Source organism: Oncorhynchus mykiss, chromosome 11 (assembly GCF_013265735.2).
Source record: "Oncorhynchus mykiss isolate Arlee chromosome 11, USDA_OmykA_1.1, whole genome shotgun sequence".
NCBI classification, from domain to species: Eukaryota; Metazoa; Chordata; class Actinopteri; order Salmoniformes; family Salmonidae; genus Oncorhynchus; species Oncorhynchus mykiss.
In genome coordinates, this window is record NC_048575.1 from 24515932 (window position 1) to 24542400 (window position 26469).

General features: G+C 42.8%; 2 protein-coding genes across 3 annotated transcripts in view; both read left to right on the top strand.

The window, feature by feature from the left end:
• LOC110535524 (cyclic nucleotide-gated cation channel beta-3) overlaps positions 1-16106 on the top strand; it is a 34084-nt gene extending 17978 nt beyond the window's left edge. The window contains exons 12-18 of one of the 2 annotated variants that reach the window (XM_036935221.1): positions 8379-8538; positions 8964-9061; positions 10408-10491; positions 14072-14190; positions 14489-14641; positions 14939-15083; positions 15251-16106. In XM_036935221.1, coding sequence (XP_036791116.1) covers positions 8379-8538; positions 8964-9061; positions 10408-10491; positions 14072-14190; positions 14489-14641; positions 14939-15083; positions 15251-15277 — 786 coding nt within the window. In that variant the 3' untranslated portion in view covers positions 15278-16106. The remainder of the gene's footprint in view (positions 1-8378; positions 8539-8963; positions 9062-10407; positions 10492-14071; positions 14191-14488; positions 14642-14938; positions 15084-15250) is intronic. The other variant, XM_036935220.1, reaches the window with a different exon arrangement.
• Positions 16107-17147: 1041 nt separating this feature from the next.
• Positions 17148-26469, top strand: part of cngb3.1 (cyclic nucleotide gated channel subunit beta 3, tandem duplicate 1) — a 33916-nt gene continuing 24594 nt past the window's right edge. Inside the window, exons 1-3 of the mRNA XM_021622349.2 lie at positions 17148-17276; positions 18318-18396; positions 20007-20130. Coding sequence (XP_021478024.1) covers positions 17148-17276; positions 18318-18396; positions 20007-20130 — 332 coding nt within the window. The remainder of the gene's footprint in view (positions 17277-18317; positions 18397-20006; positions 20131-26469) is intronic.

The window sequence follows — 26469 nt, forward strand, 5'->3', positions numbered from 1 at the left end:
ACCGCGACAATATCTAGGACTCTTAGTTCTACGCTTATTAGCAGCCCTCACAGTCTGCGCCCTATAACGGCAAAGTGCAGACCTGACCCTCTTCCAGGTGCGCTCGCAACGTTGGACAAAAGCCTGAGCGGAGGGGACGCTGGACTCGGCGAACTGAGATGAGAACAGCGGAGGCTGGTACCCGAGGCTACTCTGAAAAGGAGATAGCCCGGTCGCAGACGAAGGAAGCGAGTTGTGGGCGTATTCTGCCCAGGGGAGCTGTTCTGACCAAGACGCAGGGTTGCGAAAAGAAAGACTGCGTAAGATGCGACCAATAGTCTGATTGGCCCGTTCTGCTTGACCGTTAGACTGGGGGTGAAAGCCGGAAGAGAGACTGACGGAAGCCCCAATCAAACGGCAAAACTCCCTCCAAAATTGAGACGTGAATTGCGGACCTCTGTCCGAAACGACGTCTGACGGAAGGCCATGAATTCTGAAAACATTCTCGATGATGATTTGTGCCGTCTCTTTAGCAGAAGGAAGCTTAGCAAGGGGAATAAAATGAGCCGCCTTAGAGAACCTGTCGACAACCGTAAGAATAACAGTCTTCCCCGCTGACGAAGGCAGTCCGGTGACAAAATCTAAGGCGATGTGAGACCACGGTCGAGAGGGAATGGGAAGCGGCCTGAGACGGCCGGCAGGAGGGGAGTTACCGGACTTAGTCTGCGCGCAGACCGAACAAGCAGCCACGAAGCGACGCGTGTCATGCTCCCGGGTGGGCCACCAAAAACGCTGGCGAATGGAAGCAAGCGTACCCCGAACGCCAGGGTGGCCGGCTAACTTGGCAGAGTGAGCCCACTGAAGAACGGCCAGACGAGTAGGAACGGGAACGAAAAGAAGGTTCCTGGGACAAGCGCGCGGCGACGGAGTTTGAGTGAGTGCTTGCTTTACCTGCCTCTCAATTCCCCAGACAGTCAACCCGACAACACGCCCCTCAGGGAGAATCCCCTCGGGGTCAGTGGAGGCTACTGAAGAACTGAAGAGACGAGATAAAGCATCAGGCTTGGTGTTCTTAGAGCCCGGACGATAAGAAATCACGAACTCGAAACGAGCGAAAAACAGCGCCCAGCGCGCCTGACGCGCATTAAGTCGTTTGGCAGAACGGATGTACTCAAGGTTCCTATGGTCAGTCCAAACGACAAAAGGAACGGTCGCCCCCTCCAACCACTGTCGCCATTCGCCTAGGGCTAAGCGGATGGCGAGCAGTTCGCGGTTTCCCACATCATAGTTACGTTCCGACGGCGACAGGCGATGAGAAAAATACGCGCAAGGGTGGACCTTGTCGTCAGAGAGGGAGCGCTGAGAAAGAATGGCTCCCACAACCACCTCTGACGCGTCAACCTCGACCACGAACTGTCTAGAGACGTCAGGTGTAACAAGGATAGGAGCGGATGTAAAACGATTCTTGAGGAGATCAAAAGCTCCCTGGGCGGAAACGGACCACTTAAAGCACGTCTTGACAGAAGTAAGGGCTGTGAGAGGAGCTGCCACCTGACCGAAATTACGGATGAAACGACGATAGAAGTTCGCGAAGCCGAGAAAGCGCTGCAGCTCGACGCGTGACTTAGGGACGGGCCAATCAATGACAGCCTGGACCTTAGCGGGATCCATCTTAATGCCTTCAGCGGAAATAACAGAACCGAGAAATGTGACGGAGGAGGCATGAAAAGTGCACTTCTCAGCCTTCACAAAAAGACAATTCTCTAAAAGGCGCTGGAGGACACGTCGAACGTGCTGAACATGAATCTGGAGTGACGGTGAAAAAATCAGGATATCGTCAAGGTAAACGAAAACAAAGATGTTCAGCATGTCTCTCAGGACATCATTGACTAATGCCTGAAAGACAGCTGGAGCGTTAGCGAGGCCGAAAGGAAGAACCCGGTATTCAAAGTGCCCTAACGGAGTGTTAAACGCCGTCTTCCACTCGTCCCCCTCCCTGATGCGCACAAGATGGTAAGCGTTACGAAGGTCCAACTTAGTGAAAAACCTGGCTCCCTGCAGGATCTCGAAGGCTGAAGACATAAGAGGAAGCGGATAACGATTCTTCACTGTTATGTCATTCAGCCCTTGATAATCTATGCAGGGGCGCAGGGACCCGTCCTTCTTCTTAACAAAAAAAAACCCCGCTCCGGCGGGAGAGGAGGAGGGGACTATGGTACCGGCGGCAAGAGCTACAGACAAATAATCTTCGAGAGCCTTACGTTCGGGAGCCGACAGAGAGTATAGTCTACCCCGGGGGGGAGTGGTTCCCGGAAGGAGATCAATACTACAATCATACGACCGGTGTGGAGGAAGAGAGGTGGCCCTGGACCGACTGAACACCGTGCGCAGATCGTGATATTCCTCCGGCACCCCTGTCAAATCACCAGGCTCCTCCTGTGAAGAAGAGACAGAGGAAACAGGAGGGATAGCAGACATTAAACATTTCACATGACAAGAGACGTTCCAGGAGAGGATAGAATTACTAGACCAATTAATAGAAGGATTATGACAAACTAGCCAGGGATGGCCCAAAACAACAGGTGTAAAAGGTGAACGAAAAATTTAAAAAGAAATGGTTTCGCTATGATTACCAGAGACAGTGAGGGTTAAAGGTAGCGTCTCACGCTGAATCCTGGGGAGAGGACTACCATCCAAGGCGAACAAGGCCGTGGGCTCCCTTAACTGTCTGAGAGGAATGTCATGTTCCCGAGCCCAGGTCTCGTCCATAAAACAGCCCTCCGCCCCAGAGTCTATTAAGGCACTGCAGGAAGCTGACGAACCGGTCCAGCGTAGATGGACCGACAAGGTAGTGCAGGATCTTGAAGGAGAGACAGGAGTAGTAGCGCTCACCAGTAGCCCTCCGCTTACTGATGAGCTCTGGCTTTTACTGGACATGAAGTGACAAAATGACCAGCGGAACCGCAATAGAGACAGAGGCGGTTGGTGATTCTCCGTTCCCTCTCTTTAGTCGAGATGCGGATACCTCCCAGCTGCATAGGCTCAGCACCCGAGCCGGCAGAGGAAGATGGTAGTGATGCGGAGAGGGGGGCAACGGAGAACGCGAGCTCCTTTCCACGAGCTCGGTGACGAAGATCAACCCGTCGCTCAATGCGAATAGCGAGTTCAATCAAGGAATCCACGCTGGAAGGAACCTCCCGGGAGAGAATCTCATCCTTTACCTCTGCGCGGAGACCCTCCAGAAAACGAGCGAGCAAAGCCGGCTCGTTCCAGCCACTGGAGGCAGCAAGAGTGCGAAACTCAATAGAGTAGTCTGTTATGGATCGATTACCTTGACATAGGGAAGACAGGGCCCTGGAAGCCTCCTCCCCAAAAACAGATCGATCAAAAACCCGTATCATCTCCTCCTTAAAGTCCTGATACTGGTTAGTACACTCAGCCCTTGCCTCCCAGATTGCCGTGCCCCACTCACGAGCCCGTCCAGTAAGGAGAGATATGACGTAGGCGATACGAGCAGTGCTCCTGGAGTAAGTGTTGGGCTGGAGAGAAAACACAATATCACACTGGGTGAGGAACGAGCGGCATTCAGTGGGCTCCCCAGAGTAACACGGCGGGTTATTGATTCTGGGCTCCGGAGATTCGAAAGCCCTGGAAGTGGCCGGTGGATCGAGGCGGAGATGGTGAACCTGTTCTGTGAGGTTGGAGACTTGGGTGGCCAGGGTCTCAACGGCATGTCGAGCAGCAGACAATTCCTGCTCGTGTCTGCCTAGCATCGCTCCCTGGATCTCGACGGCTGAGTGGAGAGGATCCGAAGTCGCTGGGTCCATTCTTGGTCGGATTCTTCTGTTACGGTGCGTGAATGAGGACCCAAAAGCGAATTAACGTAAACAGAGCTTCTTTAATAACAAAACATACGTAGGCTCAGATGGACCGGCAGATTCCGACAGGACAGGACAAGGTTGCAGCAAACATGACGATAGTCTGGTTCAGGCATGAATAACACAAACAATAATCCGACAAAGACAGGAGCAAAAACAGAGAGAGATATAGAGGACTAATCAGAGGGAAAAAGGGAACAGGTGGGAAAAGGGGTGACGAGGTAGTTAGGAGGAGACAAGGAACAGCTGGGGGAAAGAGGGGGAGAAAAGGTAACCTAATAACGACCAGCAGAGGGAGACAGGGTGAAGGGAAAGGACAGAAACAAGACACAACATGACAGTATAGTTCAGAGTGACATTCATTCATGTCGTTATAGAATAGATGTTTCGGCGGTTGTCGGTCTTCGCGTTCAATGATACCGAATTCCTTGCTGCAGACTAGTAATTAATATCAAATACTTGTTCTTATTCTGTCTGTATCGATAGTCTAAGAGTTTAACCACGTGGTATAGTTAAAAGATTCAGCCATCTTGTCCTCTGTAAATTGAGAGAAACATGGTCTGTTGAGAAATTCTCATGGTGGGGGTTTTATTCGGAAGAGCAGAAAGGGGCCTGTCCCAGGACGCCAGACCATAACTCTGCTCATAGGCGGTCCTCTGATTTAGTTAAACTCCAAAGGGAATTTGAGTTTCCTTCATTAAACGGTCTAAAATCATATTACACAATTTCACAAACAGTATCATCCTCACTCATTCATCTCATACAACAATTAGATGTAAGCCTCATATCTGAGGCTATTGTATAAACAGCGTTATGATAATATGATAGTATTGTCTCCCATGAGTTTCACAAAATTGTACCAAACGGACCAGTTCGTAGCTCGATTCTTCACCGATCTTTTATACCTTCTCCAGAACATAAATGTTGTTCGGACCTCAAGTTCTGTGAGGTGGAAGAAATTATTTTGTTCTCTCTATGAAAACTCACTCTCTCTCTATACTGTGGCCATGAGGAGATAATCTCCTCCAGGAATTTACAACCTGTAGTTGCAGCAGCCTGAGTGTAGGAGACAGAGAGAGGGGGATTGTGCTCACTGTGCCCAAAGAGGGCAACGCCATGACAGCAGTTTGCTATGAGACCACCCGTTTTCAACTGCATTTTGGAATCAGTGGTGATTGGCGACTCAGCATGCATACTAGAACAGGAAATCTCCTGTCTATTAAGCAAAGAGGCTATCAGGGCAATATCAGCGGCAGAGAGCCACCTCGGCTTCTACTCCCAGTACTTCCTGCTTCCCAAAAAAGGTGGAGGGGTAAACCCCGTTCTGGACCTACGGGGCCTCAACAGCAATCTGAAAATGTTAACGTTCCCATATGTTTACATTCAACATTCTGTCTTGGTTCACATCAGTCGACCTGTAGGACACTTATTTTCACATAAGCATCCTGCCAGCACACAGGAGGTTTCTAAGGTTTGCTTTTCAAGGCACAGCCTTGAAGTAGCTCCATAAACATTCAGCAAATGTATAGAGGCGGCTCAGTCAGAGTGAGGGAAGAAGGCTCATCCCTCATCTTGGTAGCCCCTCGATGGCCAGGCAAGCTTCGGGTAGCGGAGATCATTCTCCTGCTGTACGACGAGCCATGGCAACTCCCGTTATGCAGGGATCTTTTGACCCAAGCGAACTGAGAGATTTTCCACCCTCACCCAGACACCATGGCCCGCTGCGCCTGGCCCGTGACAGGTTAAATTTGGATGTGACAGGCCTGCAGCTTGGAGTCATTGAGACTATCCAGAGTGCCAGGGCCCCTTCTACATGACAAGTGGTGCCTTTTTGAGAAGTGGTGTGACCAAAAACAGATCATTCCTTACCAATTCTCTGTATCCAAGGTTTTATGCTTTTTTGCAGTACCCTATTGACAGTGGGAAGGCATTCCCCACTGTTAAGGTCTATCTAGCTGCTATCTCGGCCTGTCATATAGGCTTTAACAATAACAGTGGGAAAACACCCCTCGTTATTGTTTCATGAAGGGGCAGTCCACTTACCTCCAGTATCAAAAACTTTGATCCGTCTTTTGGCTATTTCACGGCAGCCTTTTGAGCCGCTGGAAAGCGTTGAGATGAGGCATCTCTCCTTAGGACCGCTTTACTGGTCGCCTTTATGTCCGCAATGTGAGTGAGTGAGCTGCATGCACTATCAGCTCACTATTCGTGTCTACAGTCTGCCCCGGGCTTTTCCAAGGTTTCTTTGTTGCCCAACCTCGTCTTTATGCCTAAGGTCAGCGACCTTGGCTTTCCACCCGCCACCCTTCACTTCTACGGAAGAAGAGCATATCCATAATTTGTGTCCAGTACGTGCATTACGTGTATACTTGGATAGAATAAGAGCTTTGCACAAAAGCGACCAACTCTTTGTGTCCTGGGTACCTCCTTGCAAGGAGGCCCCTCTCTTGTCAACAGTTATCACATTGGATTGTGGAAGCTATTATATTGGCCTAAAGTAGCAAGGGCTTACAGCCTGCAGAGAGTCTGAGGGCTCACTCCAGAGGTATGTTTACCTCTTGGGAACTGTTCAAGGCATCTCCTTACAGGAGATTGGCGATGTGGCTTGTTGGGTATCCCCTCATACTTTTATGAGGTTCTACCAGTTAGACATCATTGTACCTTCTTTGGCGCATATTGTCCTCAGTGTCGTGGCCTTTGAGGGTTGATACGTTGAGACTACCTGTCTTTGAGAGCATGCTTGCGATACGGGAGTTGGCCAAAATCCCACATGTGAGATATGTGGGATTTTTGAAAGAGAACTCAAGGTTACTTTCGTAACCCCGGGTTCTCTAATATTATGAGTGAGATATCTCACTGCATTCCCCTACTCGCAAGAGTGTGAGGAAGTTCAGAATGCTTGAAAATGACTAGAGGGCAGGCGAGTTGCTCCTTATTGTGAGGGGAGGGGCACACCTCATTTGCCACTCGACCTGTCTGTCTCCAACAAATGTGTGCAATTGGTTCTTTGAGCTTCTGAGATTCAGGTCAATCCCATATGTGAGATATCTCACTCATTATATCAGAGAACTGGGGTTACGAAAGTAACTCAGTTTCCTGGATACAGATTAAGCCTAGTCCTTGACTAAAAAGCAATCTCACTGGAGAATCGCTGTTGAAGGTGCCGTTTAGTCCAGGATTAGACTCAACCTGTTTAAGTGAACAAAAGAAGATGTTTGATGATAGCGTTATTTCCCTGGCCCATAGCCACCTCAGTCTCCGGACTCTGATCTATCCAGACAGATATAGATATAAACTCAGCAAAAAAAGAAATGTCCTCTCACTGTCAACTACTTTAATTTTCAGCAAACTTAACATGTGTAAATATTTGTATGAACATAACAAGATTCAACAACTGAGACATAAACTGAACAAGTTCCACAGACATGTGACTAACATAAATGGTATAATTTGTCCCTGAACAAAGGGGGAGTCAAAATCAAAAGTAACGGTCAGTATCTGGTGTGGCCACCAGCTACATTTAGTACTGCAGTGCATCTCCTCCTCACCTCATCTGGTGAGGACCTGCCTTACAACAGGCCTACAACAGGCCTACAAGCCCTCAGTCCAGCCTCTCTCAGCCTATTGAGGACAGTCTGAGCACTGATGGAGGGATTGTGCATTGCTGGTATAACTCGTGCAGTTGTTATTGCCATCCTGTAAATGTCTGGCAGGTGTGATGTTCGGATGTACCGATCCTGTGCAGGTGTTGTTACACGTGGTCTGCCACTGCGAGGACGATCAGCTGTCCGTCCTGTCTCCCTGTAGTGCTGTCTTAGGCATCTCACAGTACGGACATTGCAATTTATTGCCCTGGTCACTGCAGTCCTCATGCCTCCTTGCAGCATGCCTAAGGCACGTTCACACATATGAGCAGGGACCCTGGGCTTTTTCTTTTGGTGTTTTTCAGAGTCAGTAGAAAGGCCTCTTTAGTGTCCTAAATTCTCATAACTGTGACCTTAATTGCCTACTGTCTGTAAGCTGTTGTGTCTTAACAACCGTTCCACAGGTGCATGTTCATTAATTGTTTAAGGTTCATTGAACAAGCATGGGAAACAGTGTTAAACCCTTTACAATGAAGATCTGTGAAGTTATTTGGATTTTTACAAATTATCTTTGAAAAACAGGGTCCTGAAAAAGGGACGTTTCTTTTTTTGCTGAGTTTAGTAGATTATAAACCTGTAGAAATGCAGGTAAGTAGTCAGGTGGTGGATTGGTAATGAATCAAAAAAGATTTTATCCTACTGACTAGCTTCACTGACCTATATTTAGCTTGGAATTCCTGTGACATGTTTATTTGATATGTTGTAAATGTCACTTAATAAATTTGTTACAAGTTGGTGTGTGCGCGCAGGGGTGGGGGGTTTGTCAAAAAATATTTACGTGTAATTTTGCTGACAACCAACTTGTAACAAATGGACCTATGAATATAAGTTGAACTTAAGCTCAGTTGACTTATGTGTCTAATATGATCCATTCCAGATGAGAGATGTCATTGGGGCAGCCACCACAGGCCAGACCTACTTTCGTTCCTCCATGGACAACACTGTGTATTATATGGTGTCAAATAACATCCCCAAACTGTGCCAGAACAGAATACGCACCTGGTACAACTACACCTGGGACGCCCAGGGCATGCTGGGTAAGGAAACTCTCAGGCGGCGTCTCAAGTGGCACTCTATTCCCTATTTGAGACGCACAACAATATTTTACTTCAAGCATTAAAGGTAGACTCTACAAAATGACGTTGCCAGGAGCAGCACCAGAAACAGTGAGATGAGCGAGATGCAACACTTCGCTCTCCCACAGTCACACACAGTATCTGTGCATGTGCACGGGTTTGCTTCACACGGTGTACAGCGTGGTATAACAGTGGAGAAGTTGAGCCTCGCGCTTCAACACTCTTAGTTGTTCCAGAAATTGACCCACTATGCTGTTTACTTTCTGCATCTACATCATATCGCCGAGTCTACCTTTAACAGAGGCTCAGGTCTAAGTGAATAAGAGTTCTGTTCGATAAGACATCCGTAATTACCTGTGTATGTGGTTCTTCTTGCCTGCCTTTAGATGAGTCTGAGCTGCTGGAGCAGATGCCTCTCGTCATGAGGACAGCCATTGCTGTTGACATTAACCTGGCTACCTTCCAGAAAATTGATCTATTTAAGGTACACACGAAAGCATGTATGCAAGCACACTAGTGGTGCGTGAGTCCGCTATGTGATAAAGTGAAAATCTGAGGCCCTAACCCGACCCTAACCTGCTAATATAGAACATGCGCTATAGGCTACAGTCAGAGACTTCGGAATTATTTTTTGAAAGGGGGTGCAGGATTGTTTTGGTCCTGATTTAGATATGTTTCTGTTGATAATTTCCAATATTTTTTGTAGGCTATTTGTTAGTCAATGAGTCTATAGTTAGATACATGTAGCTTTTCTTTTGACCTTATATGTTGCCCTAGAAGACTAAATAAACCCTTGCTCACCAGAATAATATCAATAATCGTTACAATGAATGATTCAATCTAGTTGACATCGATAAAGTTCTCTCTGTCATCTCTGCTTCTTTCGTGGAGCAAAGACGTGTAGGGACCTGCGATAAAATGCAATACATTTTTTACTAGAAATATTTTCTGTGGAAAATTTCCAAATGACAAATATTTGACCAGTTGTAAGAACATAGAAAGCTGTGAAAACGACCCAACATGTTTCTGGTAATATTTCAGGTTGGATTGGAAGCATATTTTATGTGGTTACTATCAGCTTTTATGATGCTGATAACCTCTACAGACATTATTTAACTGCGAGTTCACATTCTCTCAAGATGGTGAAAGAAATAAATCACTCCACTCCTGTTCCCAAGTCAACATTTACCCTACATTTGGTGTATCATTTTAATGCAAGACATACTTAATTCTGCAGTAGTTAATATTACGGCTGTGTGACAGGTTATAGACCTACAGTCAGTGTCCAGATTTCTGTTTCCATTTAGCCCATCTGAACAGTAGGCTACGGTTCCCTTGATGTGCCATAGGCCTATTTGAAGCTACCAGCTCACACAGTCTCACTTCAGAATTAGACGTTCATCCATGTTTCTCTCAAATGTCACATTTCAAAGTTGTTCCAAACATAACATTTCCAAGTGTTTAAGGTTAAGTTTAGAAATTAACTCTGAAGGATATGAGTCAACCCCGCGCATCACTAACACGCACACACACACACACACACACACACACTTACAAAAAAGCACAGACACACATTAGTTAAAGGAAAACTCCACCCAAAAACTATATTTCAGTATTTGTTTCATTAGGCCATTGTTTATATAGGCCCAACATATTTTGCATGTCAGCGATCAAATTTTCAAGATATATAACTTTCAAAGTACAGAAATAGAGCCAGTATGATGCATTTAGCATCATATCTTGAATTTTCCTTTAATCAACCTCACAGAAATGTGTACATTTAATACCTTGTGATGCTTTAGTCTATGATGTTGAATTGTATTTCCTCAGGGTTGTGATAACCAGATGTTGGTAGACATGTTGCTGAGGCTTAAGTCTATTATATATCTACCTGGGGACTTTGTGGTGCAGAAGGTGAGTTTGTGTGTGAGTGTGTTTTATTGACTACCTTCTCTATCTGCTGCTGTGGAAGCACTTCCTTGACCATGTCAAACATAATCCTGTCATCGCTGGAGGTGAAATTACGTAGAGGGAGAGAGGGAGAGAGAGAGATAAAAAAAAGGGGTGATAGAGAGAGAGAGACGCAGTCATGGAATTAGCTGTTTCATGTAGTCTATAAAGGAACTGTTAAATACGGTCAGCTCACACTATTTTGTCCGCATAGGGTAATATTGGTAAAGACATGCAGTATACTCAGCTTTTTAAAATCATCTATATGTGTGTATATTTGGTTCCCCATAGGGAGATAATGTTAAAAGAGATGTACAGTGCCTTCAGAAAGTACTCATACCCCTTGATTTATTCCACTATTATTGCACACAGAGTGAATCCATGCAACTTACTATGTGACAATTGTCATAACTCTCCTGTGACGATCTGAAGGATCGGGTTACAGGGGGGTCCGCTCTACAGCATGCTCTCTCTCATAGAGGGGGAGAGCGGAAAGTAGACTGTTTTATGGTCGGTCATAAAATACGCTGTCCCTATGCTCTGTAGTGTTCGAGGTTGGAATGTAAACTATGGAACACAGAGAGACCCTTGGCCATCAACAGATTGAGTAATGATGTTTCTATTTTTGAGAATGTGGGAATGGTCCGTGGACACTTAAGGGACAGTCATGTCGAGTGTGTTTCATTTGGTGACCTAATGAAGGACAGGAAACACACATAACTGTATCTCTTAAAGTGTACAGTCCCCACGTTGGAATGGCTACACTTCTACAGGCCACGTAGACCATACAGCTGTAGATTTGGCTACACGGCTGGAAATGGTTCAACTCTTGAGACTATCGATCACTACAGAATTTCCTATACTTGTATAATTACTAGTCTGAAGCGAGAAATTACAGTTGAAGTCGGAAGTTTACATACACTTAGGTCGGTGTCATTATAACTTGTTTTTCAACCACTCCACAAATTTCTTGTTAACAAACTATAGTTTTGGCGGTTCGGACAGCTACTTTGTGCATGACACAAGTAATTTTTCCAACAAATGTTTACAGACAGACTATTTCACTTATAATTCACTGTATCACAATTCCAGTGGGTCAGAAGTTTACATACACTAAGTTGACTGTGCCTTGAAACAGCTTGGAACATTCCAGAAAATGATATCATGGCTTTAGAAGCTTCTGATAGGCTAATTGACATCATTTGAGTCAATTGGAGGTGTACCTGTGGATGTATTTCAAGGCCTCTTTGCTTGACATAATGGGAAAATCTAAAGAAATCAGCCAAGACCTCAGAAAAAAATTGTAGACCTACCTTCAAGCAATTTCCAAATGCCTGAAGGTACCACGTTCATCTGTACAAACAATAGTACGCAAGTATAAACACCATGGGACCACGCAGCCGTCATACCGCTCAGGAAGGAGACTCGTTCTGTCTCCTAGAGATGAACGTACTTTGGTGCGAAAAGTGCTTATCAATTCCAGAACAACAGCAAAGGACCTTGTGAAGATACTGGAGGAAACAGGTATAAAATTATCTATATCCACAGTAAAATGAGTCCTGAAAGGCCGCTCAGCAAGGAAGAAGCCATAGCTCCAAAACTGCCATAAAAAAAGCCAGACTACGGTTTGCAACTGCACATGGGGACAAAGATCGTACTTTTTGGAGAAATGTCCTCTGGTCTGATGAAACAAAAATAGAACTGTTTGGCCATAATGACCATTGTTATGTTTGTAGGAGAAAGGGGGATGCTTGCAAGCCAAAGAACACCATCCCAACCGTGAAGCACGGGGGTGGCAGCATCATGTTGTGGGGGTGCTTTGCTGCAGTAGGGACTGGAGCACTTCACAAAATAGATGGCATCATGAGGGACTAAAATTATGTGGATATATTGAAGTCTTCCCTAGCATATTTCCAAAGTTGTGGCAAAATGGGTTAAGGACAACACAATCAAGGTTTTGGAGTGGCCATCACAAAGCCCTGACCTCAACCTATAGAAAATAGGTGGGCAGAACTGAAAAAGCGTGTGTGAGCAAAGAGGCCTACAAACCTGACTCAGTTACACCAGCTCTGTCAGGGGGAATGGGCCAAAATTCACCCAATTTATTGTGGGAAGCTTGTGGGAGGCTACCCGAAAAGTTTGACCCAAGTTAAGCAATTTAAAGGTAATGCTAACAAATAATAATTGTCTGTATGTAAACTTCTGACCACTGGGAATGTGATGAAAGAAATAAATGCTCAAATAAATCATTCTCTCTACTATTATTCTGAGATTTGACATTCTTAAAATAAAGTGGTGACCTACTGACCTAAGACATAGATTTTTTACTTGGATTAAAAGTCAGGAATTGTGAAAAACGGAGTTTAAATATATTTGGCTAAGGTGTATGTAAACTTCCGACTTCAACTGTACGTAAGTCTAGTACGAGAATACTGACAACCGTGGAACTATCTATTCTATGCAACGACCAACGGTAGGCCTGACGTATCCATTATAACAGACACTATCCAGAGCTGCGGAAAAAGCTACAACCACAAAGAACATTGTGACTTCTGGGGAAGTTAACCAGAGACTCTCTGATGAACTGACTCTCCAGCAGACGGACCGGTGATTCCAACAGAGAAGACAGCAACGGCATACGGGCGTAAATATATACATTGCAATTATTCTCAAAAAAGCAGCCGTTCATGTGCAAAGGATTATCATTTCAATTAATATAATTATAGACTGTGTATAGTGAATCCATTTAGCCTTGCCCGCTCTTTCTCAGTCCCCACCCCTTTCCTTTGTCTACCAAGCCGTCATATCGGCTTTGTCCGCTAGAGACTTTGTCTTTGTATCATGTAGTAACCAAATATCTATAATCTGTGTGATTATTTAGTTAGTTAGTAAATAAATAATTAAGCCAATAATTAAGCCAATTTGTATATCGCTGATTCATGATTTAGGCTAGGGTTCGTGCAGGTCTCCAAGGGTTTGCGACGTTCAGTAATGAGTACTGATGAGGTAATAATAATTAATTAACAGAAGACTGTAATTGATCAGATTTTAAAATATCTTAAGAGTTATATTCTGTAAATTATAACTCTGTAAATCACAATTTTCCATGGTGCCCCGCCTTCCTAGTTAATTAATGTTTGCATGATTATTTCAATCACGTAATAATTAAACCTAGAGAACTGATTTGATATAAATAAGTCTTCACATTTAATGATTGCCCAGACACGACACAATTTTACTCCTGAACTTATTTAGGCTTGTCATAACGAAGGGGTTGAATGGTTATTGACTCAAAACCATTCAGCTTTTCATTTTTTATTCATTTGTTAAAAATTCCACTTTGACATTATGGGGCTATTGCCAGTGACACAAAATCTAAATGTAATCTATTTTAAATTCAGGCTGTAACACAACAAAATGTGGAAAAAGTCAAGGCGTGTGAATAATTTCTGAAGGCACTGTACATCATGGGGTGTGAATACTTTCTGAAGGCACTGTACATCGATAGCATGACAGTTTTCTGTCTAACTATCTTATCCTGTAGGGAGATATTGGTAAAGAGATGTACATAATCAAGTCTGGAGCAGTACAGGTGGTTGGTGGACCAGATAACTCCATCGTGTTCGTTACACTGAAGGCCGGCTGTGTGTTTGGAGAAATCAGGTACAGAACAGAGCTCTCCTGTGAACATGAAACAATGGGCTGCATCTGAAATGGCAGACTATTTCCTACAGTGCACTATTTGACCAGGGCTTTGTTAAAAAGTAATCCTCTATGCACTCTAATCAAAAGTAGTGCACTATCAGCCTCCCGGGTGGCGCAGTGGTTAAGGGCGCTGTACTGCAAGTTGTGCACTATGTAGGAAATAGGCTGCCATTTCGGAAGCAGACATGGTGTAGCCTACACCAAGACGCCTTGTTGTGAGTTTATATTATACAATTGGAGTGTTTTTCTTCAACAGTCTGTTGCAATCGTCTAAAGATGGCGGGAACAGGAGGACAGCTAATGTCAAAGCTCACGGCTTTGCTAACCTGTCCGTCCTGGAAAAGAAGGATCTCTTTGAAATTCTGGTCCACTACCCAATGGCTCAGAAGGTTCTGGCCAGGAAAGGAAAGTAAGAGAGGAGATTGGCTGTATTATTGGTACTGCATTGGATTAGTTCCTAGTTTTAATCTAAGATAATTGGTTAGTAGTAGTAGTCTCTTGTAGGGGAAACATTTAAAATGCTAAAGAATACTGCTTCCCTGCTAGCCTTTATCAATACAAATATGTATTTGGATAATCCATCTATACGGTAATAGCTCATCAAACTCTATTTATAGTTTATTGAGCTATAGATGGACTATTCAAATAAAATGTTGTCATGTAATAGAGATATACGTGACTCCGTTTTGACTCATTCTTTTCCAAGGAAACTGATGAAGGCTAAGGGTCCAGCTGCTGCTAAGGCTGTTGAAGATAAAAAGAAAGGACTGGCGCTGTTCGGACCCAAACCCCCCACTCCTAAAATGCTGCGTGTCTTTGGGGGCGACAAAGGCTTTTTGGAGAAACTCAAGGTAAGAAACATCCCTTACTCTCACTTTGACCTGTTGTTAACAACAGGTATGTACCGTATAATTTCAGTTACAGTTGATAATGTACAAGGCAACTTTATAAATACTGTTAGTGGCTCAAGCTGGTTTGTAATCTACTGTACTGTGTTGTGGTTTTCTTTCTCTTGTAGCATGCCACTCAAAATCATAAAGATTGAGAATATCAAACTGCATCGTTTCTCATATGTATTACTTTTGTGGTGAATTTACAGTGCATTATTGTTCAATCCCCTCTTTACTCACAGCTGAATGAACAGTATGTGAGTGTGTGTACAGAACACTATTTTGAGGGATTCGTGTAAGAGGGATACAACTACCCTCTCGCATACTATCCTTTAGAATTGTTTAATCTTTCAAAAACTTTATTAAGATGTGCAATAATTAAAGAAGTGGAAAAAACGAATATTTCTAGAAGTGTTTTGATCATTTTTCTTTTCATATCAATTATAAATTATATTTCAGGTTTAGAAACTGTTTTTTTTTTTTTTTTGGACCAATCACGATTTGTATTTGCCGATACACAACTCATGTAGTTTGTGGTGGCAGTTATGGATGCAGTGCCAATCAAAGGATTTATTTTTCTGTGTAACGGGTAACAGTTTAGCTACGAAACAAGCTACTTAAGTGACATTTAATACGATCTGTCTGCTTTGTAAGATACACATTTACCTAAATAAATACATTCTCATTTACTAACAACTGCATCAGTTCCATAGTATCCTATTCTTCTTCGTGATCTATTGTGTGTTGTGTTGAATAGTAGTTGAATGTGAAAGCAAGCCAACCATGGAGATCTCAGTCCAATAATCCCCTTATCCAGGGTGGGACATTGTGAAGTCTTAGCTAGGAAAGGGGCGGGACATTGTGATGTTTAATTAAGTAAGTGGTCTCCTCTCTGTATCTGTCCCCAGCTTTAACACACAGTAAGCAGTGAAGCTAAGAATAACCCAAATAGGGCCTCCCGGGTGGCGCAGTGGTTAAGGGCGCTGTACTGGGTTCGCGCCCAGGCTCTGTCGTAACCGGCCGCGACCGGGAGGTCCGTGGGGCGACGCACAATTGGCCTAGCGTCGTCCGGGTTAGGGAGGGATTGTCAGTAGGGATCTCCTTGTCTCATCGCGCACCAGCGACTCCTGTGGCGGGCCAGGCGCAGTGCGCACTAGCAAAGGTTGCCAGGTGCACGGTGTAGCCTCCGACACATTGGTGCGGCTGGCTTCCGGGTTGGATGCGCGCTGTGTTAAGAAGCAGTACGGCTGGTTGGGTTGTGTATCGGAGGACGCATGACATTCAGCCTTCGTCTCTCCCGAGCCCGTACGGGAGTTGTAGCAATGAGACAAGATAGTAGCTACTACAACAATTGAATACCACGAAATTGGGGAGAAAAAGGGGTAAAAAATTTATAAAAAAAAAAAAAAAAAAAAAAAAAAGAAGAATAACCCAAATACTATATTCACTTTAACATAGCTGAGTTTAGCCCCTACCTAAGAGTCACAGTGCAATTACTTTACTATTGTGTATTAAGAAATGTACCCGAATCTGGTGTTAAACCTATTTGAAGTTTGTTGATCAACTCCTGGACTTCTCTGATTGATCAATTAATTGATTTGAATTAATTGTCAATTATCCAAACTTACTGCCAAGATTGCTGCAGCCATGGACAAGAAACAAAATGGCCTCCTACGGTAGAGTTGCTGCTCATTCAACACCTTTGAGTAGAGTACATTTACCAAACAGTCCAACGTCACAGGAAGAGTGTTGGAGATGTGAAGCAGCCATAGGTGGCAGTGATAGCTGCTCTTTGTTGACCCATCCCATAGGAAGAGTGGAGAAGTGTGAAGAGCAAAGGGGGAGTTCCTATGAAGGAATTAATGGAACTGGAGATTAATTACCTGAGGCAGGCTGTCGCGCCGACTGTCAGGCATTCAGGGTTAGACAGTTGGTTAGACAGAGGAGAGAGTCTAAGGATCAGATCCTTAGATAGGCTCGCCGGGTTCTCTGTTGCTCACACTGCCCACTAGCCAAACAACCACCATGTTTGGCAAGCTCAAAGCACTGTTCTCGGTGCCCGAGCCACCTCCGAAGCCGGATGCCACTGCTGCTCCTGCCACGGCTCCTGCCCCCGCACCAGCTCCCGCTCCTGCCCCAGCACCTCCAGCAAAGGTAAGGCATCGCCTCTCTTTCCTAAACACTACAGTGGGATATATCATTGAAAGTGTTTGCCGGCAGGATGAATACTTAGACATAGGGGTAGAAATGTATTCATTTTTAGAGCAGTTGAATAAATGGGGCCTATATTATTACCACTGATTATATAGATATTGTGGGACTTTAGTATAATGACTGGCTGTTATTGATGTATGTAAATGTTGTTTAGGATTGTTTCTGAATGTCTTAAACTGTACACAGGATTAAATGGCCCTAAAGATGTAATATAATATGGTTGACATATATACAGTCAACATACAGTTTGACTAATTAACCTTATCCCATGCCAAATTGCTCGAAACAATATTGTCTTTATATTTTATAACGCTTGCTGTTTACCAAAAAAGTGGTAGGGCATCCAGTCTGCTGTTGTTTGAATCCCAGATGGCCCCTTTAAAGTGGACATAATGTCATGTTCTAAATTAATATTAGATTCAACAGTATCTCTCAGTGATTGTGACACTGGGCAGTGACTCATGAGATGGTGAGATGGACTGGACAGCAAACCATGTCAACTGAGTCAGTCGGATTAGGGAAAGCCTCAGGTTGAAACAGGCTGGACTCTGAAGCATTGAAACCAAGCTATCTCAAATACCTCCTATCAACAGTATAGCATAGCACTAGGGTTGAGAAGCACTTATAGCCTGCGTTTCAGGCTGAGTAATTGGCCTTTGTAGAGGAGAAGATGTTGTCAACCAACATGAGATGAGGTGTAACCAAACATCATAATGGCGTTTAGAAGGGGGGGGGGACGGACGACACGACTCTGACCTTGCAGGGGTCCAGAGAAACTGTGTCACTTCGGTGCTAATGGGCACCTGTCTTCATGTCTCATTGGACCATATCTAAGAGTAGGAGTGCTGATCTAGGATCAGTTTAGCCTTTTCAGGTAATAATGAATCAAAGGGGAAATCTGATCCTAGATCAGCATTACTCTAAGTCTGTTGGTGAATATGGGCTATTGTTTTTAGTGAGGTAACAGCGTTGTTTTCCCAGGAAGAGGAGAAGCCTGCAGAGAAAAAGGATGAGGAGAAGAAAGAGGAAGAACCTAAGAAGGAGGAGGCTAAACCAGCAGGTAAGTTTGTTTGTTTTCATCTAGCATTTTCTCTTGCTTCTATATGATATTGAACTTGCTCAGTTTGTGTCATATAATACTCAAACACAAGGGGACAGAATTAAGACTTTTCATTGTTGGCGTCTTGGCTGTGGCATACCCTCTGTCCAGAAATGTTGCAGCCACAACATTAACGAAGTCTCATTCTACCCTCTTGTCTATCGATTTCCTGGAACTCCAGGAGATGTATGTTAACTGTGATCTCTGCTTTATTTTACCCAACAGTACTATATATAACAATGGGCTGGGTTTCAAGTAAAGAACAAAAACAAAGCAGAAGTTGAAGGTTTCTGGCAAAAAAAAGCGTATGTTTGATTTGGGATCCAGTTGAGTTTATTTTTGTGTAACTAACAGAGTATACTGCAAACAAAACATTTTTTGTTGATTACATTATTCCAAAAATACTTTTCCTTACACTGGGAATCTGGCAGACCTCTAAATTTGATTTTAACAAGGCCCAAACTCCCAAAGTGATTGTGACATGTGAAGCTTTCGCTCCCTGATTCTTCAATATCCTCCCTTTCTCTCAGGCTCTCATTCAAAGATAGTAACTTACTTTTTACTCCATCATATCATTCAATTATTGTATTTAGTAACAACTAAATTTGATTCCATGATATAATTAAATTGGTTTGTTTATCCTATCATTCCAGTTAACTATGTCAATGCTGAGGTGAAAGATAAGCTAATGTTTGATCTACCTGTGTTGTTGAGACATGAGTGCTGGTTTGGGAAGTAGGGCACACATGACAGCCTGCTCCCTAGTCCATCTGTCTGTTCCTATACATCAGCAGCAGAAACAACACATGTCCACTCCCTCGGCACCTTTTCTCTTTCACTAATCCACATTTCAGAGACACACATTGACACTCAGTGCATTCTAGAACAACAAATGCTTCATTTTTGTAATGGCAGTAAGCAATTCCATTACTTTCAGGTGTTGTCATGTTGTTTTTCCCCTAAGTAATATATATTGAGTATACAAAGCATGCTCTTTCCATGACATAGACTGCCCAGGTGAAAGCTACGATCCCATATTGATGTCACTTGTTAAATCCACTTCAACCAGTGTAGATGAAGAGGAGGAGACAGGTTAAAGAAGGATATTTAAGCCGAGACAATTGAGACATGGATTGTGTATGTGTGCCATTCAGAGGGTGAATGGGACAGACAAAATATTTACATTCCTTTGAACGGGGTATGATAGTAGGTGCCAGGCGCACTTGTTTGAGTGTGTCAAGAACTGCAACCCTGCTGGGTTTTTCACGCTCAACAGTTTCCCGTGTGCATCAAGAATGGTCCACCACCCGATCCATCCAGCCAACTTGACACAACTTTGGGAAGCATTGGAGTCAACATGGGCCAGCATCCCTGTGGAACGCTTTGGACACCTTGTAGAGCCCATGCCCCAAAGCATTAAGGCTGTTCTGAGGGCAAAAAGGGATGCAACTCAATAATAGGAAGGTGTTCCTAATGTTTGGTATACTCAGTGTATGGTCTTAAGTTTCAGTCTCTACTCACGTTCTACACTGATCCACTGGCTCATATTATCTTTTGTATACTATCCATAGATCCTGCCCCAGCTCCAGCCCCAGCTCCAGCCCCTGCTCCAGCCCCTGCCCCTACCCCAGCCCCGGCCGCTGCCCCAGCACCTGCACCTGCAGAAGGGGACAAACCCGCTGATGGGGCTGAAGGGTAAGAACATGAATAACACCTGGCTGTGAAACTGTCTATGGGCTATTAGTTCAGCCAGTACACCCCACAGAAACTGCCAAATAGGGGTAGTAGGACATCAAAGTTGTTAAAGACTGGGGCTGTTCATCTACTGAGATGAGATGTGTTAATAATAACCTAATTTTCTGTGTAAAATGAGAAAAAGCGTATACATGTTGTTGTCCGTACACAGCACAGTAACATGTAGACTAGTCTCTTCCCACAACTGCAGTGGCTGTGGCTGTTGCTTGTGGGAAGACAATAGTCTACATGTTTACAGTACTAAGGACAACGTAAGCAAGATTAGAAATAGACTATTAGTTCGGTGTAGGCCTATATTGTGTCTGCAGGCAGCTGCTTAGCGATGGCTTGATGTTTTCCCTCCTCACTACAGAATGACTTGCAGCTTGTGACTCCCAAAGTAGCTGAATAAGATTATGGGATTATGGGTATTTGTGATTTAAGGAGGTCAGGGGATGGGTGGCGGTAGTTCACGTGTAAGTTTTATTTGAAAAGGTTTTCTTTGCTTTCTCTCTGTACTGTAGCTCATTTCTGACTTCAAAGAAGTAGGCTAACTTTTACAGTGGAATAGTCGCTGGTCTTGATTGAAAGAACTTGTATTCTGTATTTGGCTTCTGTAAAGGCTGATTTCACATACAGTGTGTGTGACTTGTGCTGAAATCCGATTTCATTGTTGAGGTACAGCCAAGTAAAAACAGAACGGAAATCCCACCTGCTTCTATTTCTGGCTATACAGAGTAGTAAGCTCCATACCTCTTAATGTGTGTGTGTGTGTGTTTTCTTAAATGCTTCATCTGGTATAGAATTCTTATAAGATGCTAGTGGGAAATATCTTTAGGTACAGTGCAGAGAAACGAGAACCATTCCTGCAATGGAATTATTTATTTGATTTGATTTGACTGACCAAAGTGCCCTCTAGTGGCCTCATAGGTGGAATGTCAATAATAATTTTCATAATTAATAAACAATATTTCAAAGAATATGCTGAAAATCCGCTGTTTCTATGTCAAACGGTTTTGTTATTTTTCAGTCTTCTGTGATGTATATAAAAGTGTAATATTGGGATGCAAACTCAACATTGAATACATTACAATTCTATATCTGACATGGTACAACCATGTATGTGATGTGTATACTTTTGTTTCAAAGTAGAATAAATATGATGTGTGAACCTGATTTAGCCCACTGCAAGTAAATTAAAAAGGGACAGATAAAATGTGAATACCAGTCCAGTGTAAATACAGCATCTTCTCAGAGTATATTAGGGATATACAGTACAGATGGAAAGTATTCTTAGTTTCCTGGCACACCTGGCAATTACTTTGTAACCAACTAATCACTAGCACCAGGATTACCTCCAATGCGCCTGGAGAGAGCACAAGAGAGAGAGAGAAACGGCGATTATATTTGTTCCTAGTACTAAGATGGCAGGTGGGTGGTATGCTGCTGTGCTGAGTATGACTCAATAGGTCCCCATGGACAACACAGACATGGTGGTCCCACTGCGTTTACACAGGCAGCTCAATTCTGATCTTTTGCCAAATTATTGCCGATCTGATTGGTCAAAAGACCAATTAGCTGCAAAAGATCAGAATTGGGCAGACTTTGTAAACACAACCATAATGATTGCGAGGAGTTCTGTGAATTTAGCGAATGCAGCTCTGTACACCCAGGATCAAATCTAGGCCCTATCTAATACCATACTGTCGGGCCAGGTTTCCCGACTTAATTTGGCCCAGGGGTGGTTTAATTTGGCCCCCCAAGTTTTCTGTAGGAAACAAATCATATATTCTATACCAGTCAAAAGTTTGGACACACCTACTCATTCCAGGGTTCTTCTTTATTTTTTACTATTTTCTACATTGTAGAATAATAGTGAAGACATCAAAACTATTAAATAAAACATATGGAATCATGTAGTAACCAAAAAAGTGTTAAACAAATCAAAATATATTTTATATTTGAGATTCTTCAAAGTATCTACCCTTTGTCTGGATGACAGCTCAAAGCAAATCAAATCACATTTTATTGGTCACATACACGTGGTTAGCAGATGTTAATGCGAGTGTAGCGAAATGCTTGTGCTTCTAGTTCCGACAGTGCAGTAGTATCTAACAAGTAATCAAACAAATCCACAACAACTACCTTATACACACACATCTAAATTAATAAGAATATGTACATATAAATACAGTTGAAGTCAAAAGTTTACATACACTTAGGTTGGAGTCATTAAAACTTGTTTTTCAACCACTCCACAAATGTCTTGCTAACAAACTATAGATTTTGCAAGTCAGTTAGGACATCTACGTTGTGCATGATACAATTAATTTTTGTTTACAGACAGATTATTGTTTACAGACAGATTATTTCACTTATAATTCACTGTGTCACAATTCCAGTGGGTCAGAAGTTTACATACACTAAGTTGACTGTGCCTTTAAACAGCTTGGGAAAATGATGTCATGGCTATAGAAGCTTCTGATTGGCGAATTGACATAATTATGAGTCAATTGGAGGTGTACCTGTGGATGTATTTCAAGGCCAACCTTCAAACTCAGTGCCTCTTTGCTTAACATCATGGGGAAATCTAAAAAATAAATCAGCCAAAAAATTGTAGACCTCCACATGACTGGCTCATCCTTGGGAGCAATTTCCAATCGCCTGATGGTACCACGTTCATCTGTACAAACAATAGTACGCAAGCATAAACACCATGGGACCACGCAGCCGTCATACCTTTCAGGAAGGAGACGCGTTCTGTCTCCTAGAGATGAACGTACTTTGGTGCGAAAAGTGCAAATCAATCCCAGAACAACAGCAAAGGACCTTGTGAAGATGCTGGAGGAAACAGGTACAAAAGTATCTCTATATCCACAGTAAAACGAATCCTATATCAACATAACCTGAAAGGCCGCTCAGCAAGGAAGAAGCCACTGCTCCAAAACCGTCATAAAAAAGCCAGACTACGGTTTGCAACTGCACATGGGGACAGAGATCATACTTTATGTAACAAAAATAGAACTGTTCATTCTTCAAATAAAGTGGTGATCCTAACTGACCTAAGACAGGGAATTTTTACTAGGATTAAATGTCAGAAATTGTGAAAAACTGAGTTTAAATGTATTTGGCTAAGCTGTATGTAAACTTCTGACTTCAACTGTATATGGATGATTGATGGCTGTTCGGCATAGGCAAGATGCAGTAGATGGTATAGAATACAGTTTATACATATGGGATGAGTAATGTAGGATATGTAGACATTATTAAAGTGGCATTATTTAAAGTGACTAGTGATACCTATATTACATCCATTTATTAAATCTATTAAAGTGGCCAGATATATGAGTCTCTATGTTAGCAGCGGCCACTCTGTTAGTGATGGCTGTTTAACTGTCTGATGGCCTTGAGAGCTGTTTTCAGTCTCTCGGTACCAGCTTTGATGCACCTGTACTGACCTCGCCTTCTGGATGATAACGGAGTGAACAGTAGCTGGTTGTTGTCCATGATTATCTTTTTGGCCTTCCTGTGACATCGGGTGCTGTAGGTGTCCTGGAGGGAAGGTAGTTTGCCCCCGGGGATGCGTTGTGCAGACCGCACTAACCTCTGGAGAGCCTTGCGGGTCTGGGCAGAGCAGTTGCCATACCAGACGGTGATACAGCCCGACATCTGTAAAATTTGTGAGGGTTTTAGGTGACAAGACAAATTTCTTGCTGTCTGTGTGGGTGGACCATTTCAGTTTGTCCGTGATGTGTACGCCGAGGAACTTAAAACTTTCCACCTTCTTTCCATTAACAGGTGTGCCTTGTTCATAGTTAATTTGTGGAATTTCTTTCCTTCTTAATGCGTCTGAGCCAATCAATTATGTTGTGGCTCGGAATGGGTGGTATACAGAGGATAGCCCTATTTGGTTAAAGTACAAGTCAATATTATGGCAAGAACAGCTGAAATAAGCAAAGAGAAACGACAGTCCATTATTACTTTAAAACATGAAGGTCAGTCAATCAGGAAAATGCCAAGAACTTTTAAAGTTTCTTCAAGTGCAGTCACAAAAACCATCAAGCGCTATGACGAAACTGGCTCTCATGAGGACCACCACAGGAAAGAAAGACCCAGAGTTACCTCTGCTGCAGAGGATAAATTCATTAGAGTCAACTGCACGTCAGATTGCAGCCCAAATAAATGCTTCACAGAGTTCAAGTAACAGACACATCTCAACATAAACTGTTCAGAGGATACTGGGGGTGAATAGCGGGGTGAATAGTTATGCATGCTCAAGTTTTCAGTTCTATTGTCTTATTTCTTGTTTGTTTCACACCAAAAAATATTTTGCATCTTCAAAGTGGTAGGCATGTTGTGTAAATCAAATGATAGAAACTCCCCAAAATCCATTTTAATTCCAAAAATGCCAAGGAATGAATACTTTCGCAAGCCACTGTATATATACACTACCGTTCAAATGTTTGGGGTCACTTAGAAATGTCAGTGACTCCAGGATGCTGGCCTTCTAGGCAGAGTTGCAAAGAAAAGGTCATATCTGACTGGCCAATAAAAAGAAAAGATTAAGATGGGCAAAAGGACACACTGGACAGAGGAACTCTGCCTAGAAGGCCAGCATCCCGGGGGCGCCTCTTCACTGTTGACGTTGAAACTGGTGTTTTGCGGGTACTATTTAATGAAGCTGCCAGTTGAGGACTTGTGAGGCGTCTGTTTCTCAAACTAGACACTCTAATGTACTTGTCCTCTTGCTCAGTTTGGCACCGGGGCCTCCCACTTCTATTCTGTTTAGAGCCAGTTTGCGCTGTTCTGTGAAGGGAGTTGTACACAGTGTCAAATTCGTATGAGATCTTCAGTTTCTTGGCAATTTCTCACATGGAATAGCCTTCATTTCTCAGAACAAGAATAGACTGATGATTTTGAGCCTGTAATCGAACCCACAAATGCTGATGCTCCAGACACTCAACTAGTCTAAAGAAGGCCAATTTTATTGCTTCTTTAATCAAAACAACAGTTTTCAGCTGTGCTAACATAATTGCAAAAGGGTTTTCTAATGATCAATTAGCCTTTTAAAATCATAAACTTGGATTAGCTAACACAACGTGCCATTGTAACACAGGAGTGATGGTTGCTGATAATGGGCTTCTGTACACCTATGTAGATTTTTTTGCATAAAAATTAGTCATTTCCAGCTACTATAGTCGTTTACAACATTAACAATGTCTACACTGTATTTCTGATCAACTTTGTTATTTTAATAGACAAATGTGCTTTTCTTTCAAAATCAAGGGCATTTCTAAGTGACCCCAAACTTTTGAATGGTAGTATATATATATATATATATGTAAAACAAGGTTGTCCACTATCGACATATTATTATTGCCATCAAAATGTTAGCTATTAAACTCAGATCCAACAATAATATCAAGGGGTTAGAAATCCAGGATTTAAAAACAAAGGTGTCATTGTACGCTGATGATACATGTTTTCTTTTAAAACCACTCGGATCCTTACACAGCCTCATAGAGGATCTAGATACGTATTCTAACCTCTATTACGTATTGGATCGCAAACAAATACAACTTTTACATTACAGTGTAGTTTACCAATAAAATGGTCTAATGGTGATGTGGACATGCTCGTTATAGATATCCCAAAATAAATAAATGATCTCATTTATTTCTTAGCAAAAATAGGTAAGATCTTGCAACCATCAAAAGGAAAATACCAGTGTATTTGTGGAAAAATCATCCTGATTAACTCTTTAGTCATATCCCAGTTTACCTATTTGCTCATGGTCTTGTCTACATCTAGTGAACAGTTATTTAAATTATATGAGAAAAAATATTAAATTTTATTTGGAACGGCAAGCCAGACAAAATTAAACGGGCCTATTTATACAATGAATATGAATTCGCAGGGCAGACATTATTAAATATGAATGCTTTAGACGTCTCACTAAAGCCTTCAGTCATACAAAAGTTATACTTCAATCCAAACGGGTTCTCTAGCAAATTAATAAGAATGTCTCACCCCGTGTACAAGAATGGCCTTTTTCCCTTTATTCGGATTACAACCTCTAACTTTCTGTTATTTGAAAAGGAAATAATCTCCCAAATATCACTGTTTTTAAAACAAGCCATAGAAAGTCGGTTGCAATTTCAATTTAATTTACCAGAAAAAAACTGAAAAATAATGCAACAAATATTGTGGTTAAACTCAAACATACTAATAGATATTAAGTATAATATTTGTAAATTATATCATAAATACTGTAAGACTGATTGATTTATGTCACACATG